Below are 23,499 nucleotides of genomic sequence, written 5' to 3' on the forward strand. Positions count from 1 at the left end.
TTTAAATTTAAATTAAAAAAAAAGAAACTAGTGGCTGTGAAAAGAGAAGGCAGCGCTGCGGCCATCCGCGCACCTCAAATCGCCCCACCTGTCTCTCTCTTTCTCTCTAGGTAGAGAGAGAAACGACGTGCGTGGCACCATCTACACTCTTCGCTTGGCCAGCCGTTCGCCACGTGGCGGAATCGGATTCGGTCACCTCCTAACACTCCCCCTACACGTGCTTTGCTGGCTTTCGGACTCGGATGGGATCATGGGATATTCTGTACGGGTCGGGTTCGCTTTTGGATTTGGGTTCAGGGTACGAGTATCACAAATGGCTGTGCTACTAGCGGACCTAGTAGGCTAATCCGAGTGAGCGAGAGGTATTAATCTCACAGTCCAAAAAAGACTCGAAGGGCTTTTCATTCCTCCTTTTGCCGATCTTGAGATGCGTTGGTGTCAGCGATAGCAACGGTATACTGTTCAACTTGGATGTCAGGTCCTACCACCTTAAAACACATCACTCACGAAAATCAAACTAAGGACATGTGGTGAATCGTTCTCTCAAAGATTGAGACGAGATTTTTTCAATTGAAATAAGCGGCCAGCCTATGACTTATGCAATAGTTTATATGCCACTAGAAAAAAACAAATGCAAATGTCGGCATATAAAATAACGTTTTATATGACCATACAAGTTTTAGTGTGATATAATATAATTTTTTATTTTCAATCAATTTAAGATATTTTCAACCATTTTTAACTGTTTTTTAAAAGTTGAAACGGGAAACGAATTTAACGAGAAATTAAGCGTGTCTGAGCCCCATGGGGCCGGGGAGACCGAGCGGAGCCCCTGATCAGTGGGCGGCCAACAGAATAATGCGTTGCGTTCCCTCTCCTTACACCGCATTGCGTCCCCTCGCTCGTTCTTATCTACACCTCCCACTTTCCCTCTATCCAAAGAGGTCACGAATTTAAAAGCGACATACGATTTTCTTTATTTTTAATTTACGTTTTATAGACGAGCAAACCGATACGGTGTCACCAAAATATTACTTTGCATTGAACTTTTTTAATAAAAAATTAATTTATTTTTAGTATTATATTCATATGTCTGCTCTTATCTGATTTAATTGATCCAATTTCAGTAAGTAAGTGTGAAGACCGAGTAACTTGGTATGAGAATCACAAATCCATTTCCGTATTGTTTGGATGGTAATTTTTAGTAGTCGTAATTCTTTTAATGTTTATTTAGGAGAAACCATTTTCGACCTAAAACCCCTAAATTCATATCTTCATACCTTCAACTCCAAGATTTTGTTTTGATTTGGGGCATTGCACGCCTAAATGTAAAATTTGACTTAGGCGTTGCGCCAGTGGTGGAGCTACCATGGGGCTGGTGTGGGCAACTGCCCACCCCAGTCTATGTAATCCTTTATGATTTTATTTATTTATTATGTGTTGGGCTCAAGCCTAGCTATATGGGGTAGGTCAATGTCCTGTAGCTCTTTTTCTTGCTATCAATCAATTGCAATAATAAGATGGATCAATGCCTCTCAGCTAAATTTTCTAACTCCGCCACTGTGTTGCACTTATCAAGGGTGGAGCCAAAGAAGAGCTCGCAAGGCCTTGACCCCCCCTCAAAAAAAAAAAAAGATTTACATGTCAATTTTTGATAATTTCACATGTCCTATATAACACAAGTTGGTCCAAGCATGCGGAAGTCGTCTCTGATGACTTCTCCCTTTTCACAATGAAGATATATAATCAAATCTTTTTTGTTCCAACTTATAAAGGTCCAACTGAAAATCCTGGAAAAAGTTATCTAAAAGTGTGTTTGATAAGAAAAATATTGTGATTTTAAAATGCAAGTTCTTAGAATACATGATATAAAAACTGTTCCTTCCATGAAGCATGATATAGTTAAGGATATCATTTTAAATCCATCAATCAAACACTGGACATAAACATACATAATATAAATCTGAAACAAAAATAGTTGTTTTTGAGATATATGTTGTGGGGATATAAACATGTGCTTCAAAGGCAGACTCAGAAAATTCTGGTTAAAGAGAAAAATAACTCAGAAATATCAATTTAAAAATAAGATGTTTTTTGAAGTCTGTGTGGTCAATTGCCACACCTGCCTCCGCCCCTCTTAGGAAGACAGTATTCCTTTTACCAAACACCCTTTAAAGTGAAGGTCACATGGAATGAGAAGATATCAAAATGGTGGATACAATTTCTTCCTCTGAATAAGGTCATCAAAAATCTTTCCATTACAAACAGCAAAGATCTTATCAAATGCAAATCTTTATCCCAAAACAACTTTTCCCTCTTTATCGTGTTAACTTTTCCTCTTCTTAGCTCACCAACAAGCTGATTGCATGCCTACATTCAAACAGTTCACTACTCTCTTTTACCCTCTCTAGTTAAACAGCTTTTTCATGACATAAAGTCCAAAAGATATTTTCATTGTTTGCATAAGAAGTTCTTTCCCTTCTTGTGGGCATGAAAAAGGCTTCTTGATTTTTTTCTCTAAACAAAATTGTCCTTTATTTTTGAATTGTTTTCTCCACTTACACCACAAGTCACTTAGGGGCTATGCATTAAAAAACAAGGTAGGTCCTATTGTGCTTGGAGGAAGGAAGAAATATCTCTTCGTACTTGTAGAATATCAAGATTGCAAGAGTACATGCAGAGCAGTACAAAATACCCTGTTTGATTCCATAAGTGCACCATTCAATAAACTTTTGTGCCTCCTTGATGCTACCAACTTGTCATTTCCTTTTCTTTTTCCTTTGTTGGCATTCACCTCAGCTTGAAAATTATAATAATTGGAAAATAGACAAGTATGAATTCATAACTTATTATATTTGACTTTGAAAAAGATGCATGGTTGGGCATAAGATCATTATTATATATAGCAAAGAACGGTTAAACATATTAAATAATATAGGGACATATTGTAGAACTATATATATTTTAACATCAAATAGAAAGATCTTTTATGTTTGTTATTCGATGGATATTTTGTGTATCAATTGTTTATGTTTGTTCTGAAAGAACATGACATGTGATAGGATGATGACATTCAATAGCAATCTGCAATTAATTTGAACCTAAAAGAGATCGACTCGAGCATCCAGTGGCGGAGCCAGAAAGTTTTAATTGAGGAGCATTGATCAATCTTATTGTTGTAATGGATTGGGTGCATGTAGAGCTATATGGCATTGGCCTGGGTCTGGTGTGGACACCCCATGTGTCTATGCCCTGCAGTACATAATAAATAAAATTTTTACAAAGGTTTAAAGAAGCTGAGGCGGGCAGTTGCCCACACCAGGACCCATGGTAGCTCCGCTATTGCTGTCATCTAAATTTGAGCCCAGGAACTCAGCCAAGCATGCATGCTCTCTTCCTTTTTTTCTTTTTCCTTTTTATTGAAACTCCTTATTTTACCTTTTCTAGTAATAGCGGAGCCAGTGAGTAGGCCCCGTTTGATACACAGAAGGAATAATTTTTCAATGTATAGAAGGAAAAAATTTTCGTGAAAAAAAAGTCGATTTACAAAGGTCCAGATTTTTTGAGGGGGGAGTTTTTCTGATTTCAATGAAAAAAGCAGGGTAAAATAAGGGAAAACCGTACAAAGTTTGAGGGGGGAATTATGTTTGATGTTGCAAGGGAAAACCGTACAAAGTTGAAAAAAATTATACGTTTCACAGTGTTTTTCTTGTGCATTAATATTTTAAAATTTTGACTTTACGGAACACTCATATGAATAAGTAAAAGCTAATAACACACCAATATGTAAATAAGGTAATTTATGTGGGCTAGTGTGGGCAGTGGCTCTGGCTCACAACAGCCCAAATGTTTCTCCGCAGTGCTTTAACAGGGGGGAAGAGTCTGATCTTGAATCCTAAGGATTTTAAATCAAGGTCAATCAAACACCTCCTTAATAACTTTGTCTAAGTCATAGTATACCTAAGGATTTTTTTATCAGAAGCAATCAAACGCTTCCTTACTAGCTTTGTCCAAGTCATAGTTTGCCCTCGGCTAAAACGCGAAAATGTCACTTGGATATGGATCTTAACACTACATCTTTAAACCTAAACTACCGTAAGTTCTAACGTTCACATGGAACCGCATTCAGATCTGAATTTGTTTTCCAGATCTAGCTAAATAATTTTGAATTCATATCCATAATTGGGTAGCTTTGATCCATTGATATATATATATATATACATCTTTTGAGATTTTTAGTGGATCTCCGCCAAAGTGTATGGATCCCACTAGAAAGCACGGTTTCATTTAAGCTAAAATAACTGTTTTGCCGATAAAATAATCTCACTTGTGTTTATTATCCCTTTGATTGCAAAAAATAACTTCTACTCAAAATAAAAGTTATTAATTTATATTATTCATCAACATTTGTCCAAAAGAGAACAACTTTAACCTTGAAGATTTCATATTGTATTTTTTATGTGCAGCAAGGCAATGCAAAGTTGGAAATAATTTTAGAAATTTTGTAATCGTGACAAAGATAAAATTTGGAAAGGAGTTCGGTCCGATAACTAATCAAAGATACTGGAATGCGTCTTTCATTTTTTTATATATAGTTATATCAAGTTGCAATATAATAATTCTCGCAGTCTTTTCGTTGCCAACCAAAAAGTCTTTAGAGAATTACTATATTTCAACTTGACATACATTATATATAAATAAAACGAGAAAAAGAAATTGATTGCACATTAGGATACATTATAATATCTTACTGAAATTCCATTGTATATATATGATCTATATACTTCCAAAAGTAGTAGGAACTGTATGAGACTTTTAAATGTATAACAGTTAGAGGCCCTAGGAGAGGAGATATTTGCCTCGGAGCCTGATATATATATATATATATATATATATATATATATATATATATATATATATATATATATATATATATATATATATATATATATATATATATATGAGCTACGTCCAATTGCATTGTATTAGATGAATGCGATTAAACACACTACCCGATGCAATGCATCATATCATGGGAAGACCAAAAAAATCAGAAATCTTACACACACAAACACACCCCACTGGATGCACTCATGCACGTTCACTCAATATTAATTGGATCTAAATAAATTAAGCATAATGATGGGGATGATGTTATTTATTCAAATTAACGGGTCTTCGGATCATGATTGCTTCTGTGGCGTTAATGCGTTCATTATTAAGCTATTTGTACAAATAAAGGCAATTTATTTTCATGTTATTCTCAAATATATGGAGAAGGCTATTAAATCATTAAAGTAATTTAGATGAACTCCCCAACTAATTCTCTACTTTAAATCATGCAAATAGAATATGTTTAGACTAGTGGCCGGTCATATATTTAAGTTGGGTGTCACTAAATTATAGTAAAACTGAAAAAGATATTTATATATCAAATAGACATTGTTTGAAAAAATAAATAAACAATTGCATGTGACAATATAGATAATTATTTATTGGACAAAATATCATTAGCAAAAACACTTCTAGCATTTAGAATTCAAATAAAGCTCTAAAAAGAAGAGAAAAAAATGTAAAAGAAGAAGTAAAAAATACAAACTAGGGAGTCAAAGAAGAAGAATTAAAAGAGGAGGATGAGGATCTAGAGGAGAAGAATTGGTGTTGCTCAAGAGAAACATGCAAATTTGAAGAAGGCAGATGTGGGCAATTGCCTACACAGGCCCTTAAAAGTATTCATTTTCATATTGATATTTCATGGTAGTTTTTTTCTCATTTACACATTTTTGCCCTTTAAAACTTTCAAATTATATAATTAATATTCATTTGACCAATTTTCTGGCTGATCCACCCTTGGATCCAGGGTTTTGCATTTAAAATTTTGAAAATTTTAAAAATAACTAACTCGACTTTTGATGTGTTTATAATAATAAAGCACAATATTAACTTTCGGGAAGCAATTACAAATAATAGTAGGAATTTAATAAATAATTCACAAATATGTATGCAAGCGAAAACTGTTAAAATACGCCAAAATTGAAGGACTCTTTAACCTTCGTATTAAGAGATAAGTTCCTCAAGAAAATCATAAAACATAATTTTAAGTCGGTTTGTCAATAATTTCATATCTTTCACATATTCTATCGCCATCTTTTGTCTGTATAGTCACCCTGAAGAAAGACAAAATCATAAGGGAGTAGCATTATGCTGGGAAGGTGAAATCCTCTCCAACCGCCTTCAAAGATCGAGGCGGCGCTGATCGTTGGCTAGCATTCAAGTATGTACAAAGTACAATGACTACCCAACATGTTTGACGAAATGCCTGTATCTAGCATTCATGTCATGGGAGTAGCGAGTCATTTCCATGTTGCTTCCATGAAAAAAGCATACGCTACTGGGATAGATCGCCTGCTAAAATGCCCTTGAAGCCACTGAATTGAGCATTCTTAGCTAGCCTATTGGAGATCACAAGGAAAATTGTTTGGTGCTTCCAAAAAGCTTGTGGAAGTGTCTTAAAAGAGTTGTCATCTTGCAGAATTTGAGAATATTTGGACCTTCGGAGAGCCGACTTTCGAATAGGCTGACTTTTGCGATCGAAGATCTGAGCTTATTCTGTGAAATGCATTGAGAACAATGAGTAGATAGAATGACTGCTCTCAGTATGATGATCTCGTGTGTCAAGAAGGAGACTTGGCTATTGATAAGGGAGAGCATGGAATTGCTCTGAAGCTTGTGCCCTCTGCTTAGACATTTTATTTTAGTTGGCAATGCTTGATTGTGTATGCAAAAAATCACTACTTACATGAGACTTTCTTTTTTGCTACATGTATAGAAGATGGTGGGATTGATGATGCTCCACACTACAACAACATAAACAAAATTTGGGCTGTTTCCAACTGCTGTTACACATGGTGTCATTTCTGTGCTATCATGGGAATGTTGTAGTTGCAGTTTAGATTTATGCCTGTGGTGCATGTTATCGTTCTAGATCTTCCACCAATTATTTGGTTGATGGAGCTCGCAACGATCCTTCACCTCGTAACTGCAAGAGCGCCTTGCAGTTACTAGATTGAATTGGAAAACTGATTTCTAAACAAAGAAGAATTTTATCAATTAAGATTTAGATTGACATTACCTTTAATATTCCGTCAATCTCTCACAGACGATAACCGTTAGCTGGGAAATCGGAAAATCTATAAGGCTGGTAAAAAAAATCCCAGTGCTGCTGAATCTGGGGTTAAAAAAACGATTAAAACTCGTCAAGCCCTCATAGAAGCAAACCCGTTGAATGCTGCTTTATCTTCTTCTCCCTCGTCTCTTCTTCTTTTCTGTTATTCAAGATCTGCGAGCTGCCTCTCCCTTGCTGCTACAGACCGTGTGTTGCTGCCCAGATACAGAGTTGAACAGGGTCGCCATTCCGCTGCTGAAAATGCATCACTCGTATCAGAGCCTTCTTTGTCGAATTTCCAGTAAGTGAATTCCGACCCCTGTAGTGCCTGTGATGCCTACACCGTCTGCGCAGCAAGAGTATACTGTTATTTTAACATGCTATTTCAGATCGTAACTCTTGAATGTAAAAGCATGCTAGACTCTTCTAATCATGAAGCATGCTAGTTCGATTTTTTTTTTAAGTTCCACAGATTTGATATATCATGTTACGCTTCGTTCTATGGTTGTATCCCTGTTCCCTTGAGACAGAGGACAGAGTCGAACTCTGACCTAAGCATGCACAAATGTTAAGTTTCTTTTTTTTTTTTTTTTGAACAAGATTTCCGAAAAGAAAATAAAGACGACGTAATACGAATGAATATCAGAACCCTCATCGAGGGCCTGGCCTGGAAACTCGCACAGTATGAGAGAGGGAGATTACCTCTGCCGGTTTTTTTTTCCTTTTTGCTTAACCGGAGACCCTGCTCGAACCCTTTCCGGCGGATCCAACACATCTTCCGTCTTGACCTCTGTCACTGTTGGCAGAGCGTATGTTTTGTAGACCTATGCCACAGAGTGGGTCGCAGGACGACCGTGTTCGCCACTGCTCTCGGCAATTTCTTTTGAATCGACCCAGACCGAGTGCAGAGGGTTCGAGAATGTCTGGTGCTTAGCCGGACATCTTCCACGCTGCAACAACAGATAGCCCCTCTTTGCTGAGAGGCGCTGGAGCTGGCCGGTCGCACCTCCAGAAACACCCCAAACCCTTGCAGAGACTGTTTCGCAACACCTGCTGCTTGCCGACCGGTGCCCAGTGGTAGCAGAGGCCGTCACCCTCGCGTCGGTAACAGCGTCTTCCTCGCGCTGTAAAACGGGTCACGCTGGTTGCAGAGGCAGCCGAGTGAAGAGGAAGACGGTCGGCAAACCCTAGAAGAGCAGAGGTCTCGCGAGAGGAGAGAGAAGAAAACAACGAAAAATGAGAAAAAACTCGGTTCAGGGTCTATTCATACGCAAATTTTAAAAATTACAAATTTAGTCCATTTATTAGAAATATTTTTACGAACGCCGTCCAATTTTTCAGAAATTAGTTCCGTAAGGTTTTTGCTAAATACTTTTTCAAAAAGAGGCTTACGAAAGTAAATTTCATTGAAAACCGCGTTTTTATGTGAAATTTCGTAGAGGTACTCAGACTTTTTAAAATTTCTAAAAAATTGTTTTGCATTTCGAGAGAAAAACCCGGGATTTTATACACAATTACGTATAGGTACCCTCAAACTTATTGAAATTGTTATAAGGGGTCTTGAATACAACTTTTGAAAATAAAAGAGAAAAATTCACATTAAAAAAAAATTAATATTGAAATCTCCTTACTTTTAAGTCATGTTGTAGAATATTATTCCAGATTTTCTAATGTGATATTCTTTATGTTATTTTTCTTTTTATTGTTTTTTACTTGCCATTAAAATTCAAAATTTTAAAATGATTTCTACAGTGGGAGCCTCAAAACTGGCCAAAACCGAAAAATTCAATGGAACTAACTTTCATGCATGGAAACATAGAATCATGTTGGCCTTTAACTCTCGAGAAGTTGATTCATGTAATCAACAAGCCTTTTCCTATTTTAGGAGATAAGCCTACAAATGAAGAAATAAGAGCATATGAAGCCTTTGAGAATGATGACTTGATGGCTAAAACCATCGTGTTAATGTTCATGGAAGATAACTTGATTAGGATGTTTGAGGACTGTTCAACGGCCAAGAAGATGTTTAACACAATCTCTTCTAAATACAATACCACTATGCATGTTTGGTTGCTCTTAGAAAAGTACAACTCGTATAAAATGATGGAGTCAGATAAAGTGGTTGACCATGTTAACAAAATGTTGGTCATGGCTAAAGACTTAGCCGTAATGGGAAATGTTATACCTGATAACATGCAGATATGCACCATCCTTAATAGTCTACCACCTTCTTGGAATATGGTTGTCACAATACTGAGTTTCCAGTTTGACACTTTAACTTTAAAGAAACTTCCCATACAATTAGTTATTGAGCAAGAACGTTTGGCCAAGAGAAAGGATGTAGAACAAACCACTGTCCAGAAAAAACCAGCCAGTAGTCATGTGCATGTAAAACCCAAAGAATTTAAAAAGAAAAACGATGGCAAGTTTAAAGGCAATTTTGCAGGAACTCAAAGAACTCAAAGAACTGTAGTGAAATGCTATAGATGCAGAAAGCCTGGACACATCAAGAAGAACTGCATGACAAAATTTCCAAACAAGAAAGACATTAATGTTTAAGACAACAACAACGGGAGGAGAAATCAAGGGGACTCCAACAGGGAAGTCATTTCCATTGTGTCAGAGTGCTTGTTTACATATTGAGATCTGATTGGTTGGTGGGTTGACTCAGTGGCTACTCATCACATTGCAAAGACAAAAGAAGGTATGATTCATATTGAAGACATGAGTACGGGAATGCAAAAGGTCTATATGGGTAATAACTCATAACTCATGTCGTGACATTATGGAGTCGGGTCATATCGACTAAATGTTGGGGCACCAGTGTCATTCTTACTGAAGTATTGTATGTCCCCTTTATGAGAAGGAACCTACTGTTTGTCCCTGCTTTGACTGAGAAAGGTTTTGAAGTTCGTTTTGTTTCAGAGAAAGTTATAGTGGAAAAACATGGAAGGACCATGTTTGATGGAAGATATGTAAAAGCATATAGTATGTTCAAACTATTAATGAATAAAACTTCTAGTTTTGTTTATATTGATTGTGATGTGGGTACAAACTTATAGCATGAAAGATTAAGTCATGTAAGCATAAACAAGATAAGAGTCTAGCACAACAAGGTATAATACCCGATATAAATATAAATAATTTCGAGAAATGTTATGTGCATGAAATTATTGAGAAAGATGAAATCTCAGTTGAATATATGCATACAAATGACATGGTAGCAAATCTCTTAAGGGAATAACTAAAAACTTGTTTACCAAGCATGTAGTTTGTATGTGGCTAAGATATATTTGAAAGGTTGCGATGAAAAATCATTGAAATGAAACCTCACTACAAACGTTGAATAAAATTCAAGTTACGATGAAAAAACTAATATGAAAAAACATGTAACTAAACATCAAGGAAACCCACACATAATGAAAGTAAATTGGCAGTCTTATGGCCAAGTGGGAGATGTTGGATAAGGCCCTAAGCCCTATCCTTCATCTGGTAACTGTTAGAGGGCTCACTTGCAGTTACGAGATTGAACTGGAAAATTGATTTCTAAACAAAGAAAAATTTCATCAATTAAGACTTTGATTGATATTACCTTTAATATTCTGTCAATCTCTCACAGATAATAACCCTTAGCTGGGAAACCGAAAAACCTATGAGGTTGGTATAAAAGCTCACAGTGTTGTTGAATCTAGGGTTAATCCAAAAACGATTAAAACTCGTCAAGCCTTATAGAAGCGAATTGGTTGAATATTGCTTCATCTTCGTCTCCCTCGTCTCTTCTTCTTTTCTATTATTCAGGATCCACTCTCCCATGCTGCTAAAGACCATGTGTTGCTGGGTAGATACAGAGTTGAACAAGGTTGCCATTTCGTTGCTGAAAATGCATCGCTCCTTCTCTTTGATCGCTCCGCTGGACGTCTTTTAAAGCTTTCAGCCTTGGGGTCGGAAAGGTTTCTAAAACCTTCTTTGATCTTCTTTCAAGCTGTTCTTGGTTTTGTCTAATGCCTTTCACTGCGGTTTTTTGTTTTGTTTTCATAGACAAACCAACTAATGGTAATGCTGGATGTTCAGGAACTTTTGGTCATTTTATTATCATGAATAAGTTCATCAAAGTAAATGAAACTGCACCTCATTGGTTGTAGCATGCATTTCAGTTAATTGGATGTGAAAAGGGCGGCATCTAGTTAATGGCTTCTTGTTGAGTGCCTTTAATCTGAAACTAGTTAATGGGCAATGTCATTCAATATCTTTCAGCCTTGTCTTCTTGATGTAGAAAGTAACTGTTAAGTTAGTTGTATTATCACAATGTCTCACAACTCGTTGAGTGATTTGTTATTCATGCTTTTTTTGTATCCTTATTATTTCTTGCTTATGCAAGATTGTTCCTCATCTTTTTGTTAATGGAAAGCAATAAAAAGCTATTTTAGTCTCCCATCATATTCTTGTATCCAGGAAGGGCCATATCATGCAACTTTTTGTTCAAAGTATTTCAGCTCTTTTAGTGATGCCGGTGTCATTCACATTTTCTCGGACGATGTAACTGAAATTATCACTTAGTTTTGTATAATTTTTTCATGTAAATGATTTTTTTCCATAATATCAAATTAATTCTCTCCCTCTCTCTCTCTCTCCACATATATATATGTGTATGTGTATGTGTGTGTTCTAGTGAAAACATGTAGTTACCAAACCCTTATATACCATCTTATGATGAAAATCATTTATACCATGGGTTTTAAGGAGATCATACAGATATTAAGTTGCAAATATGTAAGTTGAACTATTTCTTGAGTCTAAAATGTCCTTCAAAGGTGAATTAAATTGTGTGAATTAAATTCGATTACATATATGTTGAAAATATAGAAGTTTGAAGGGCCTTAACAATTTAATGCACCTCCATTTGGGGACCAACAATTTTTTCTTAACATTCAACCTAAAACCTCCAAGGCTATATCTATTTTCTTTCAGGGTTTTGACTTGTTTTGGGGTTTGGGTAGACCAATGATACATTCCTTAACTCGACTGTTGAGTTTGCTATCGTTTGCAACTCAAAGGAGCAACACACCAGAACACAGACAATGACCATGAGATTTAAACTTCAAACCCTTTGAATGTGGGCCGCGTTGTTGCGCTATGCCCCTTGAAGCTGGGGGCCAAATTATCTAAAACATTCTTCTACAGACATCTTAAACCATTTTTAGATCTAGCAATTACTTAAAAAGAAGCATTAATGCTATTTTTTTGTTTCTTTTACCTGCTTAAAGCTCGAGAAGGTTACTGCAAATTAAATGTAAACATATTCAAGTGAGAACAAAGTTAAGGAGCAAGTCCTGTGTATAACATGGAAAATACAGGAAGAGGACAGTTCTAAGATCTGTGCTTGAATTGAAGGTGGACCACCTTGCCGTGTCATACTTAGAAGGTTATTTCTAGTACATGATTTTTAATTGAATCTATGGTTGTTTTGTGCGACTCTATGAGCGGACCGGACTTAGTGTCTTAATTGAGTCTAGCTTCCTACATTGACTTACGAACCCAAAAGTCCTCCTTCCGTTGACTTGACTCAGGTCCACTCCAGAACTTAAAGTGCCAAAATGGACTGCCTGGGGCAGAAAATCGATAACCATTATCTTTTTTATTAGCATTAATAATAAAAAATGAAAAATTTATTAGCATTAATATCGGTACGTATCGGTTCATTTTAGCCGATATGGTGAATATATTAGCTGAATCGCCGATACAGTCTCGTATCGGTTGACTCAATGAATAGAGAATTTCTCCTTTAAATGTTTTGGTTAACTTCTATGGCTGATGTGCCCTCCCGGCCGGTGGTTGCGCCCACTCCACAAAAGAAGATGGGAACTAGAGAAAAAGCCAAAAGGAGGCCCTAAAAAAATGGGGAAGCACGAGAGGCGGGAGGTTGGAATCGACGGCGCTCAGTCAATCTGCGGATTGTTGAATAGGTATTTCCTGAGTTGCTCCCTTTTCTCGATTGAAAGTGACGAGCACTCGGAATTTTTCCACTGCAGCTGCTTGTCTTCATTGATGCATTTGTTTCAGGGGATTGCAGATTTTCCTTCGACCATTGCAGTCTTGCTTGGCTGACATTCCGGAAAAATTTCGCAGTTTCTGCTTGCTGGGCAGAAAGCATTGAATGCTATTAATAACTTCTCATGGTTGGTCGTCGAGTTTAGGAACATGGCAAGTTTTAACTGTAAACGCGTTTGATTTTTGTGTTTCTTGTAGTCGTTTCATGAATTTTCGTCGATTCTGAATTCTTTGGTAACCTGGGTACTCGAACTAACAATATGATTTATGGCGCAGATGTCGGAATGTGAAGAACTGGAAACATTTTTCCTGAATCCTTTAATCTTGCTATCAGATCTTTTGATACCAGACATACCCTCAAGTCTCGAGTGATTCGTCTACCACAATGGCGTCAATGGATACGAACAAGGAAAATGTCCCCAAAAGGAGCAGAGAGTTTTTCGTAATTGATTCGGCTGGAATTCGATCAAAACTATCTTACGCTGCCCTCCTTGATCACTTCCAAGCATCTCTTCCATCGGCTACAGAGCTAGTTCGATGTCCCCATCGCCAGCAGTTCTCCATAGATTCGTCCTCTACGCTTCTGCTCATGCCCTCATGGCCTTCCACTTCGGTGTTCCCATACCTGGGCGTCAAAATTGTCACGTCTTTCCCGCAGAATTCTGCCCGGAACTTGCCGGGGATCAACGCTTCGTACCTTCTCTTTGATTCAGCTATCGGAAGGCCTTTGTCATGCATCGATGGCACAGAAATGACCCTTTGGAGGACGTCCTGTGTGTCGGCGCTGGCTGCTCGAAAGTTGGCGAGGGAGGACGCAGGAGTTCTCGTGATGGTCGGAGCAGGCGCCCTCGCTACTCATTTAATCAGAGCTCACCTCACGGTGAGGCCTAGTCTGAAGAAGGTGTTCATCTGGAATAGAACAGCTGAGAAGGCCATATCTTTGGTAAAGAAGTTGCAGGAGGAAGTTAATGGGGTTCAGTTTGTGCATGGTGCTTCCTTGGGTGACATTATTGGAGAAGGAGATGTGGTCAGCTGCGCTACAAGCTCTGAAGTGCCTGTTGTTGAGGGCCAGAAGCTCAAGAATGGAGTGCATCTGGACTTGGTTGGGTCTTTCACTCCATCCATGAAGGAATGCGACGATGAAGCTATTGCAAGAGGCAGGGTGTTTGTTGACTGTGAGGCTGCGTTTGCAGAAGCTGGGGAGCTTGTGGGAGCGTTTGATAGGGGAGTGATTTCGCCTGGTGATGTTGTTGCGACACTGCCTGAATTGATCAAGGGAGAGAAGATTGGAAGGAGCTGTAGTGATCAGATTACGGTCTTCAAGTCTGTTGGTTCTGCTGTGGTTGATCTCCTGGCTGCCCAACTCATCTATGAGAGCCATCTTTAAAGCTCAGTTGGTATCAGTCCTCTGTCTGCTTTAAATTATTTCTTAAGTTGCTTCCTCTGTTTAGATATTGGTGTCCTTGTGTTGTGATGATTGTTGTGAATCATCACTGTGTTAAGATGTTTTGATAATTTGATTAAATAAAAGATATAACTCGAAAATTTAATGTACCATTCTGCATGTTAAATACTTTCTTCTACTGTTTTTTTCCATTGAGATCCCCGTCAAAAGAAAAAGTTCTCTTTGATTTCAACATTAGTGGTAGAGCTGAATAAAAAAATGTATTTTCGTCATCACAGACAAGAGGCCTCGAAAGAGAGTCTTGCAGAGGACCTCCTTCACCCCCAACCACGCCAAGGAGCTCTTGGAAGAATTCTGTTTCCAATGTGCAAGACTTCCCCTTCGTCCTGGATACACACACCATTCACTTCTATTGAAGAAATAAAATTTTTTGCTTGAAGTCCGCAAGCAATGGCTTGAAAATAGCCAGTGTTACGGGTGGCTTCCCACTTGCAAAGCAGTTGAATCATGGGACTTCCCGAGTAACCCATCAACCAAGTGCGCAGAGGTCCTGCTCCTACTGTTAATGGAACAAGAATCCGCCATGGAAAATCTTCCTGGTCCTGAAACCTTTCAAGAAAACAAAGTAGGCAGCGAATGAAGATCTGTAAGGAACCAGAAGAAAATGAAAACTTAATTCTTCGCATGTGAAGGTGGAAGTAAATCACTATCTTGAAATACAAATATGATGGTGCGAAAGATACGGTTGCCTAATCACAGAGTTTTGGTTTCTATCTGTTGAAAGCAAGGTGACGTTTAGCAGGAAATGTAACATCCATGAAACACTAAACCACATGTTTGGCTTGAAAGCGGTAAACAGGTGAAATTTGATGGGAAGAGATCAACTTCAGTTAAGTCGAGTTCAGGTAAAGAAGCGTTAAATCTGTGGTTTCCCTTGCATGATTGATTTCGCTCACAATTGAACCTGCAATTTTTAGTTTACGAAAAAGAAAAACATGGTTTTAACTTTTAAGAAGCACTCAACTGGCAGAACCTTTATCCGTTCCTCTCACTTCCAGCATTTCTTCGTTCATTCAAAAAACAGCTATCTTGCTCTCTCTGGTTGGTCTAGAGGTTGTATAAGACGACTAAAAATAAACAGTGTAATTTAAATCAAATTGTTCGATTGTCACAAGAAAGACTCAGTGGTGGAGGATTTGAGACTTTCAAAGGGCACCAATATATATAAAAAATCAAATCATGCAGGTCCATTACGGTTTGATTGACAAATCTCACTGAGAATCTGAGACATTCTGATCCAAAGATAATTGTACACGAGCTTTCACCGATTCCCAGCTTCCACAAGTGATTCTCAAATTTTCTTCAACGCAACCAGAAGCAGGTTTTCTTCACTTTCAGGAACAATTTTTCGAAAAGGATAAAAATTCCGTTGCCGGGACTCGAACCCGGGTCTCTCGGGTGAGAGCCGAGTATCCTAACCAACTAGACTACAACGGATTGTTGTTGGAAGAATGTGTTGCAATACTTATCATTGTCTAAAGTTCTAGTTATGTTCCACATCCGAACCTCTTTCAAAGAGGGTAGGCAGGTGGCCCAATTTAACAAAAGAAATACTCATTGAGGATTGGGTTTGCATTAGTAGGCCTAAACATTGTGTTCTTATAACATACATTTATATTCCTAAAATATACAAGTAACTCTCGAAGTTGTGCATATGATCGCGGCACGATAGGGTCCACAAATCCGAGCAGACCACTTCAAACAATTTGTATCGCCTGAATCAGTGACATATTTTAAGAACACCATGATCTTGTTCTCAAAAACATGGAGTAATTTAGTCCAATGTTTGATTATTCAATTTAGAACAAAAAGAAAAAATTGTAATCGCATCATGTTTTATTGAATAAGACCATAATGTTTATAGAACATGGATACTTGGAATATGCATTCCAAGAATAATGTTCTTATTAAACACCCTTTAAAAAGGTATTTACATATCTCAACAAATCATTTCTAGAGACAACAAAAGGAGAAATTTCATCTTGGCATTCTCAAGAACAGAAAATGTACCATCCCTAAAATGCAACGACTGTTCTTGATTCTAACCCTTCTAAGTTCAAACCCCGGACTCGAAGCCATTCCATCATGACCTGGTTCCATTACCATCTTGGTTGGTACTCAAGAAGCAATAGCGGAGATACATGTAGGCTGGCACGCTCCGTGGCCCATGAGATTGAAGCTATGTCGATGACTCAGGCACCCCTCAGCCAAAAAATCCTAGATGTATAAATATATATATATATATATTTATATATATTTATTAAGCAATATTCTTACCAGTTTTTTGCTGGTTTGGATCAATGAAATTAGGATTGGCTTTTGCCTTGAAAGGATTGGACAGTGTGGTTAGTCCCTTACGGTTGTCCTTGCATGGCTACTACAATAGGTTTTGGATATATATATATATATATATATTAAGATTCGAATTCAGCAGATTGCTTCATAATAAAATTTGAATCTGGCTTTGTCATGTCAAAGTCTTAACCTTAACGAACAATCACGAAAAGCAATATGGACTTTTGATGAGGTTTCCAAAGCGTCATCAAGAAGGTTGTCAAATCTCTTTCCCAAAAGCACCTTATATTGTGAAAAAAGAAATGAAAAAAAAAAAAAGAATTCCGTTGCCGGGACTCGAACCCGGGTCTCTCGGGTGAGAGCCGAGTATCCTAACCAACTAGACTACAACGGATTGATGTTTGGATCTCCCTCTGTGCCTTTTTTTACTTGTTACTAAAAAGTTATGCTGTGGCCATATGGCTATATTTTGGACGCAGTGGGGCATCTACCCTCTTTGTAGACTTACCATCCGGAACCAAATTTTGAATTCGTAAGTGCCCTATTGTTCTCGGGTCTGACTCTGGGCTCGGACCCTCCTGGGTCTAGAACCAGGCTCCCCAATTCCAAATTAATAATCGCATGATGAAACTGGATTCATAGGTGGAGATATCGTATACATACTCCAAACCAATTTGATTGTCAAACATTATGCATATTGTATGGACCATCAGACAATAGAAATATTTTTTTTTTTTTTTTACTTTTCTATGAATTTGCTCCAAAGGTTGGAACAAGGTTTGCGTAATCTTGTTACCATTACCAAATTGCTCATCGTTTGGTAGATAGAACACTCTGACGTTGTTTTATGAATATATCTCAATTGAATAGATTCATGAAATATTATTAGGACGAATATTTCACAAATCTATCATAAAGAATCTACCTCAATCTTTCGGGATAGATTTATAAAACACTTGTACACAATCAGAGATCATCCTTGCACCGATAATTTCATCTCATTCTTGGCTTTCTTTTCTTTTACTTATTTTTTCAGTTATCCCCGCTTCCCATGAAGTGGGAAATAGTTTGTTAACTGCTTATGTTATTAAATTTGGATCCTGCTCATCATGGCTGGATCTGAGATCTAAAATCGAACAGGTCCAATCAAGGAATTCATATGCACATTGGTTGATGCTTAAACATTTAATAAAGTATGAATCTTAACGATAGCTTACCTGTTCGACTAGACACTGTATTGAAATGGGTGAAAGGTCACCGTGTTTGATTTGGAAATCTGCCAAAAGGTGAAATTTCACTTGTTGAGTAGAATTTTTTTGAAGTATCATGAAATGCCCCCAAGAACTATGATTTCTTCGTTATCAGGGAAAAGTTTCACCACATTGAACAGAGGTAGACGCAATCAAGATCTATTTGGAACTTTTGCATGTGTTTGTTGTTAGAGGGACAGAGGAAAAAAGAATCACGAGAGGTTAGAAAAATCAGCCAGTAATTTATACAGGCAAACCAGCACTAAAAATTTACAACAGTTTTCCGGGGAGGTCTCTTCCTGGTGAGAGAAAAGCAAACCGAAAAAGAAATACAAAAAATTTCCGTTGCCGGGACTCGAACCCGGGTCTCTCGGGTGAGAGCCGAGTATCCTAACCAACTAGACTACAACGGATTGATGACAGTCTTATCTCTCAAGGCTAAAAGATTGATTAGGTAGACAATTATCCATTTCCTCGCTCTTTGGAATATATATATATAGTTCAATTGAAATCATCGTGCTATTATAGTAGTTATGTTTTTATTGTGAGCCAATAAAAGTAACACAAGATATATTTTGTGATGGTCAATTGCTTGGTCACAGTTTTCAGCAAAAAAAAAAAAAACTTTTTGGAGTTATTTTAGTAACATAAAATAAAAATACCACCACTCAAATATGAGTTGATAAACTGATAGAAACTGGACCGTTAGATCAGGGACAAAAGAATATCATTTATTTTTTTTAGCTAAAAATTTATTTTGAATAAAAATATTTCATTATATTGATGAAAACTATTCTTATATAAAACATGCTTTGATTCAAATTGGTTTCGTGAAGAGCATAGATTTTTTTTATTATCAAAATTTATGTTATGTTATGAGACACCTATATTTTTTCTTATTATAAAAACACTATTAAAATAAAAAAAATCAACTTCATATATCTTTTGCATTATCCTATGGGTAACGTTAGATTGCAAAAAAAAAAAAAACAATTTAAACATCATATTTAAACGATTTAGTTTTTGTCCCTAATCTGATGATAATATATGTTCAGAAACACGTTCGCTCAATGGTATTAAGCAATTCGCCGGAAAATGCATTTGGGGTGGTCGCCTTCTGCGTGGGAGTAAGCCGTGGCTGGATCAGGTTTAATGTTACGAGTCAAGGGAAATGAGCTCCTTCGCATGAGAGAAAGAAGTGGAAGACTTGTGGAATGCGTCGACTGGAGAGAAAAGCTGCAGTCGCCGGAAAGTTGAGCTGCCGCCGGTGATGATCGGAGAGAAAGAAGCAGAAACGCGAGAGAGAGGGAGACGGACGGCAGGGAAATTAAACCCGCGCCCCCAACCCTCGTGTCACTTTCTCCAACTTTCAGAAAACACCAGATGAATTGGTTTCTTGTCCTACTCTGCTCAACATCTGGTGTTAGTTCTAGAAGCTTAAGTGTAGAAAATAGATCAAATAATAGAAGAACACATAAGTTTACGTGGTTCGGTCAATCGGACCTACGTCCACGAGAAACAGCTTCACACCCTCGTGTGATTTTCTTCATTGTGTTGTGCATAGAAAACAATACATAATATAATGTTCCAATCCCATTAAGGAACAAAAGGAACGAGGAGAGCAAAGGCTCTTTACAAGGCAACATTAGCAATAAGGAAGCTCATCATGGCAGCATGGAAATTTCCAAAGGAGATCATTCTCCAACGCTCGTCCAACGTTCCTCTCAGCGTTAATGATTCAATGGGTGGGAGATAAAAATGGCAACCATCATTTTCAACACTCCCCCTCAAGTGGGGTGTAGATATTCATACATCCCCACTTGCTCAATATTTTCTGATGTAACTCTCGAGTCAAGCCCTTAGTGAGTCCGTCGGCCAGCTGTTCTGAACTTCATGTAGGGGGTAGATATTTCGCCTTTTTGTGCTTTCTCACGAACATAGTGACAATCTATTTCTATATGTTTGGTTCTTTCATGAAAAACTAAATTTGTTGAAATATGAATAGCAGTCTGATTATCACAGTGCAAAGGCATAGGAAGATGAACTTGTAGCCCAATTTCTGATATAAGAGTTTTAATCCATGTAAGTTCACTAGCTGTTGTAGCCATAGCTCGATATTCTGCTTCAGCACTAGATCTGGACACAACACTCTGTTTTTTGCTTTTCCAAGACACACTATTTCCTCCAACAAACACACAGTAGCCAGTTGTAGATTTTCTGTCTGAACTCCCTGCCCAATCTGCGTCGGTGAATCCTTGAATTTGATGATGACCATTCCTTTTGTACCATATGCCTTGTCCTGGAGTTCCTTTTAAGTATTGCAGAATGCGATGAATAATTTTCCAATGATGTTCTATGGGTTCCTTGTTACAGACTGGATCATCATGAGTAATTTCAACCTTTTGTCCAACTTCAATTGGTGTTTGTACTGGCTTGCAATCAAGTTTTCTGACTTCCTTAAGCAAGTCTAAGGTATATCTTCTTTGAGAGAACAATAGACCCTTGCTTGAGTGAGCAATTTCAATGCCTAAAAAATAACGAAGCTTTCCCAGATCCTTTATGTCAAAAACATTGCGAAGCAGTTCTTTAGTTCTCATGATCTTTTCTTTATCAGTCTCTGTCACAATAATGTCATCCACATATACAAGTACGATAACCAGATTACCATCCTTTCGTTTGATAAATAGAGAGTTATCAGTATTGCTTCTTACGAAACCATGTTCTTCTAAGAAATTACTCAACCAATAGTGTCATGCCCTTGGAGATTGTTTCAAGCCATAGATTGCCTTGTGAAGCTTGCACACCAATTTTTTCTTAGCTTGTTGAGGATGTCTGGGAGGAAGATTCATGTACACTTCCTCTTTCAAATCTCCTTGCAAAAAAGTGTTTTTAACATCAAGTTGATATAAGGGCCAATTATAATTGCATGCAACTGATAATATCACCCTTATTGTATTCATCTTTGCCACAGGCGCAAAGGTCTCTTCATAATCTAAGCCTTGAGTCTGTGTATACCCTTTTGCGACAAGTCTGGCCTTATATCTTTCAATACTCCCATCACTTTTGTATTTTATTTTAAACACCCAACGACACCCAACAACCTTTTTTCCTGGAGGTAGCGTAACAATATCCCAAGTTTTGTTTTGATGTAAGGCACTAAGTTCTTTATCCATGGCTTTTAACCACATCGAGTCTCTTTTGGCTTCTTCATATGTAGTTGGCTCTGAACAATTAGAGACTCTTGATATATATGCTCTATACATGTGGTTAATCTTCTCGTATCCAATATGATGTTCGATAGGATAGCTTGTAGAAGTATAAGTGACATAATCTGATAACCGAGTAGATGGCTTGACTTGTCGCTCTGATCTTCTCATAGTGATTTGGGTGTCATTTTCGCTGGCAGCCACTATAGTGGTTTGGGTATCATTATGATGGACTGGAGCAGCAATTTCAGTATTGGCCTCTTGGAATCCATCTGGTGAATTTTGGATTCTTCTAATGACTGTAAACTCATTGTAAGGATCCATAGTTGGTAGCACGATCTCCCCCTGAAGGCAAGTCTCATCAAGAACGTTAGATGGAGGAGGAAAATTTTCTTTCATAATACGATTTTCTGGTATTGAGTGATGAAAGTAAGGTGTGTTTTCATCAAACACAACATCTTTGGAGATAAAAAGTCGTTTTTCTTCTATACTATAGCAACGGTATCCCTTTTGTGAGATAGAATACCCTAGAAAAATACATTTAAGAGCACGACTACTAAGTTTATCTATGTTTTGTCGCTGCCTAGAAACAAAAGCAACACATCCAAAGGTTCGCATGTGGTTTAAATTGAGCTTATGTCCCTTCAAAATTTCAAGGGGCGCACGATCCTGAAGATTTTTGCTAGGTAATCAGTTAATAATATAACAAGCATTCATGATGGCATCACTCCAATAAATCTTAGGACATTCATTTGAAATAATAAAGCATGAGTAACTTCAAGAAGATGCCGATTTTTCCTTTCGGCAACTCCGTTTTGTTGAGGAGTGCCCACACAAGTGATTTTTCAAAAAACTCAAATTTAAAATTTTTATATTCAGTACCATTATCAGTCCTTAATACTTTGATTTGTTTTTCATATTTATTTTTCACCATATTATAAAACGTTTGAAATTTATCGAAAACTTCATCTTTAGATTTGAGCAAATAAATCCATGTAACCTTTGAGAAATCGTCTATAAATGTGACATAATACCGAAAACCAGAATATGAAACCACGGGAGCCGGACCTCACACGTAAGAGTGAACCAAATCAAAGGAATTTTCAATATTAGTATCAGACTTTGGAAAGGGAAGTCTACTCATTTTAGCATAGCGACACACATCACATGTTTGACAATCATAATAATATGTAGGAAATAAACAATTCAGTTTGTAGCTAGAAGGGTGGCCCAATCTTTTGTGCCACAATGAGCAATCAAGTCTACCAACCATGGCTTTGCTTTCTTGTTCCAATACATATAAACCTTTAGCTAATCTTCCTTTACCAATCATCTTCTTCGACAATCTGTCCTAAAAAACCACATCATGAGGTGAGAATATAACATCACAGTTCAATTCCCTAGTGAGCCTAGAAACGGATAATAAATTTGTAGATAGACTAGAAACTACTAGAGCATTAATATTTTGTTCACAATCAAGAAGATGAACATTACTAATACCCTCTACTTTTACCTTTGATCCATCCGCAATAATCACATAGTCATTTCCATGTGCACGTTTAATATTTGATTGATCTATAACTAAGGTGCACATGTGTTCAGTTGCTCAAGAGTCAATAATCCAATCAAGGTGAGTAGAAAACATACCTGAAGTATTTGCACTAGCTGGCCACCATAACAGTTGTTTCCTTTTGTTTGTAGACATTTTGTAGAAGTTCTGTAATAGTTTTCAACTGAGCAGCCACGTCAACATTTTTTGTAGCAGCGGAATGGGCTGTTGCAGTAGGCTCATTTGATCGACGAATCAAAGGTTGGTCTGGCTTCCCGTGCAATATCCAGCACCTCTCATGGGTATATCCGTCCTTCTTACAATAGGTACAGGTAAACTTGCTGAGATTTTGGTTTCTTGGTTTATTTTCAAGGAAACTGTGGTTGTCTTTCTTTCCCATGGTGTCAGCAAAGGCAGTGGTATTGGTAGTAGTATATGCTGCCTTATCTGAACCATCAAGTGATGGAATAGCTTGTGGCTTGTGTTGATCTGAGTTCATGACAGGTCTACGAGTTTCTTCT

At 37.5% G+C, this 23,499-nt stretch overlaps 1 protein-coding gene, 1 long non-coding RNA gene and 3 other non-coding genes across 5 annotated transcripts; 1 reads left to right on the forward strand and 4 right to left on the reverse strand.

Moving 5' to 3' along the window:
* Positions 1–6,822: 6,822 nt before the first annotated feature.
* On the reverse strand, positions 6,823–8,407 carry LOC116248368 (uncharacterized). The gene is made up of 3 exons (XR_004171015.2): positions 7,868–8,407; positions 7,133–7,511; positions 6,823–7,039 (listed from the first exon to the last, which is right to left on the reverse strand). It is a non-coding gene; the product is annotated as an uncharacterized LOC116248368 (long non-coding RNA).
* A 4,573-nt stretch (positions 8,408–12,980) lies between these two features.
* On the forward strand, positions 12,981–14,770 carry LOC116246976 (protein SAR DEFICIENT 4). The gene is made up of 3 exons (XM_031618904.2): positions 12,981–13,128; positions 13,226–13,366; positions 13,490–14,770. The coding sequence occupies exon 3, from the start codon at positions 13,599–13,601 to the stop codon at positions 14,598–14,600; it is 1,002 nt and encodes a 333-aa protein (XP_031474764.1). The 5' UTR covers positions 12,981–13,128; positions 13,226–13,366; positions 13,490–13,598; the 3' UTR covers positions 14,601–14,770.
* Positions 14,771–16,042: 1,272 nt separating this feature from the next.
* Positions 16,043–16,115, reverse strand: TRNAE-CUC (transfer RNA glutamic acid (anticodon CUC)). Its single transcript has one exon. It is a non-coding gene; the product is annotated as a tRNA-Glu (tRNA).
* A 1,179-nt stretch (positions 16,116–17,294) lies between these two features.
* Positions 17,295–17,367, reverse strand: TRNAE-CUC (transfer RNA glutamic acid (anticodon CUC)). Its single transcript has one exon. It is a non-coding gene; the product is annotated as a tRNA-Glu (tRNA).
* A 1,196-nt stretch (positions 17,368–18,563) lies between these two features.
* Positions 18,564–18,636, reverse strand: TRNAE-CUC (transfer RNA glutamic acid (anticodon CUC)). The gene has a single exon. It is a non-coding gene; the product is annotated as a tRNA-Glu (tRNA).
* Between the last annotated feature and the right edge of the window lie 4,863 nt (positions 18,637–23,499).

Source organism: Nymphaea colorata, chromosome 2 (assembly GCF_008831285.2).
Source record: "Nymphaea colorata isolate Beijing-Zhang1983 chromosome 2, ASM883128v2, whole genome shotgun sequence".
Lineage (NCBI taxonomy): Eukaryota > Viridiplantae > Streptophyta > Magnoliopsida > Nymphaeales > Nymphaeaceae > Nymphaea > Nymphaea colorata.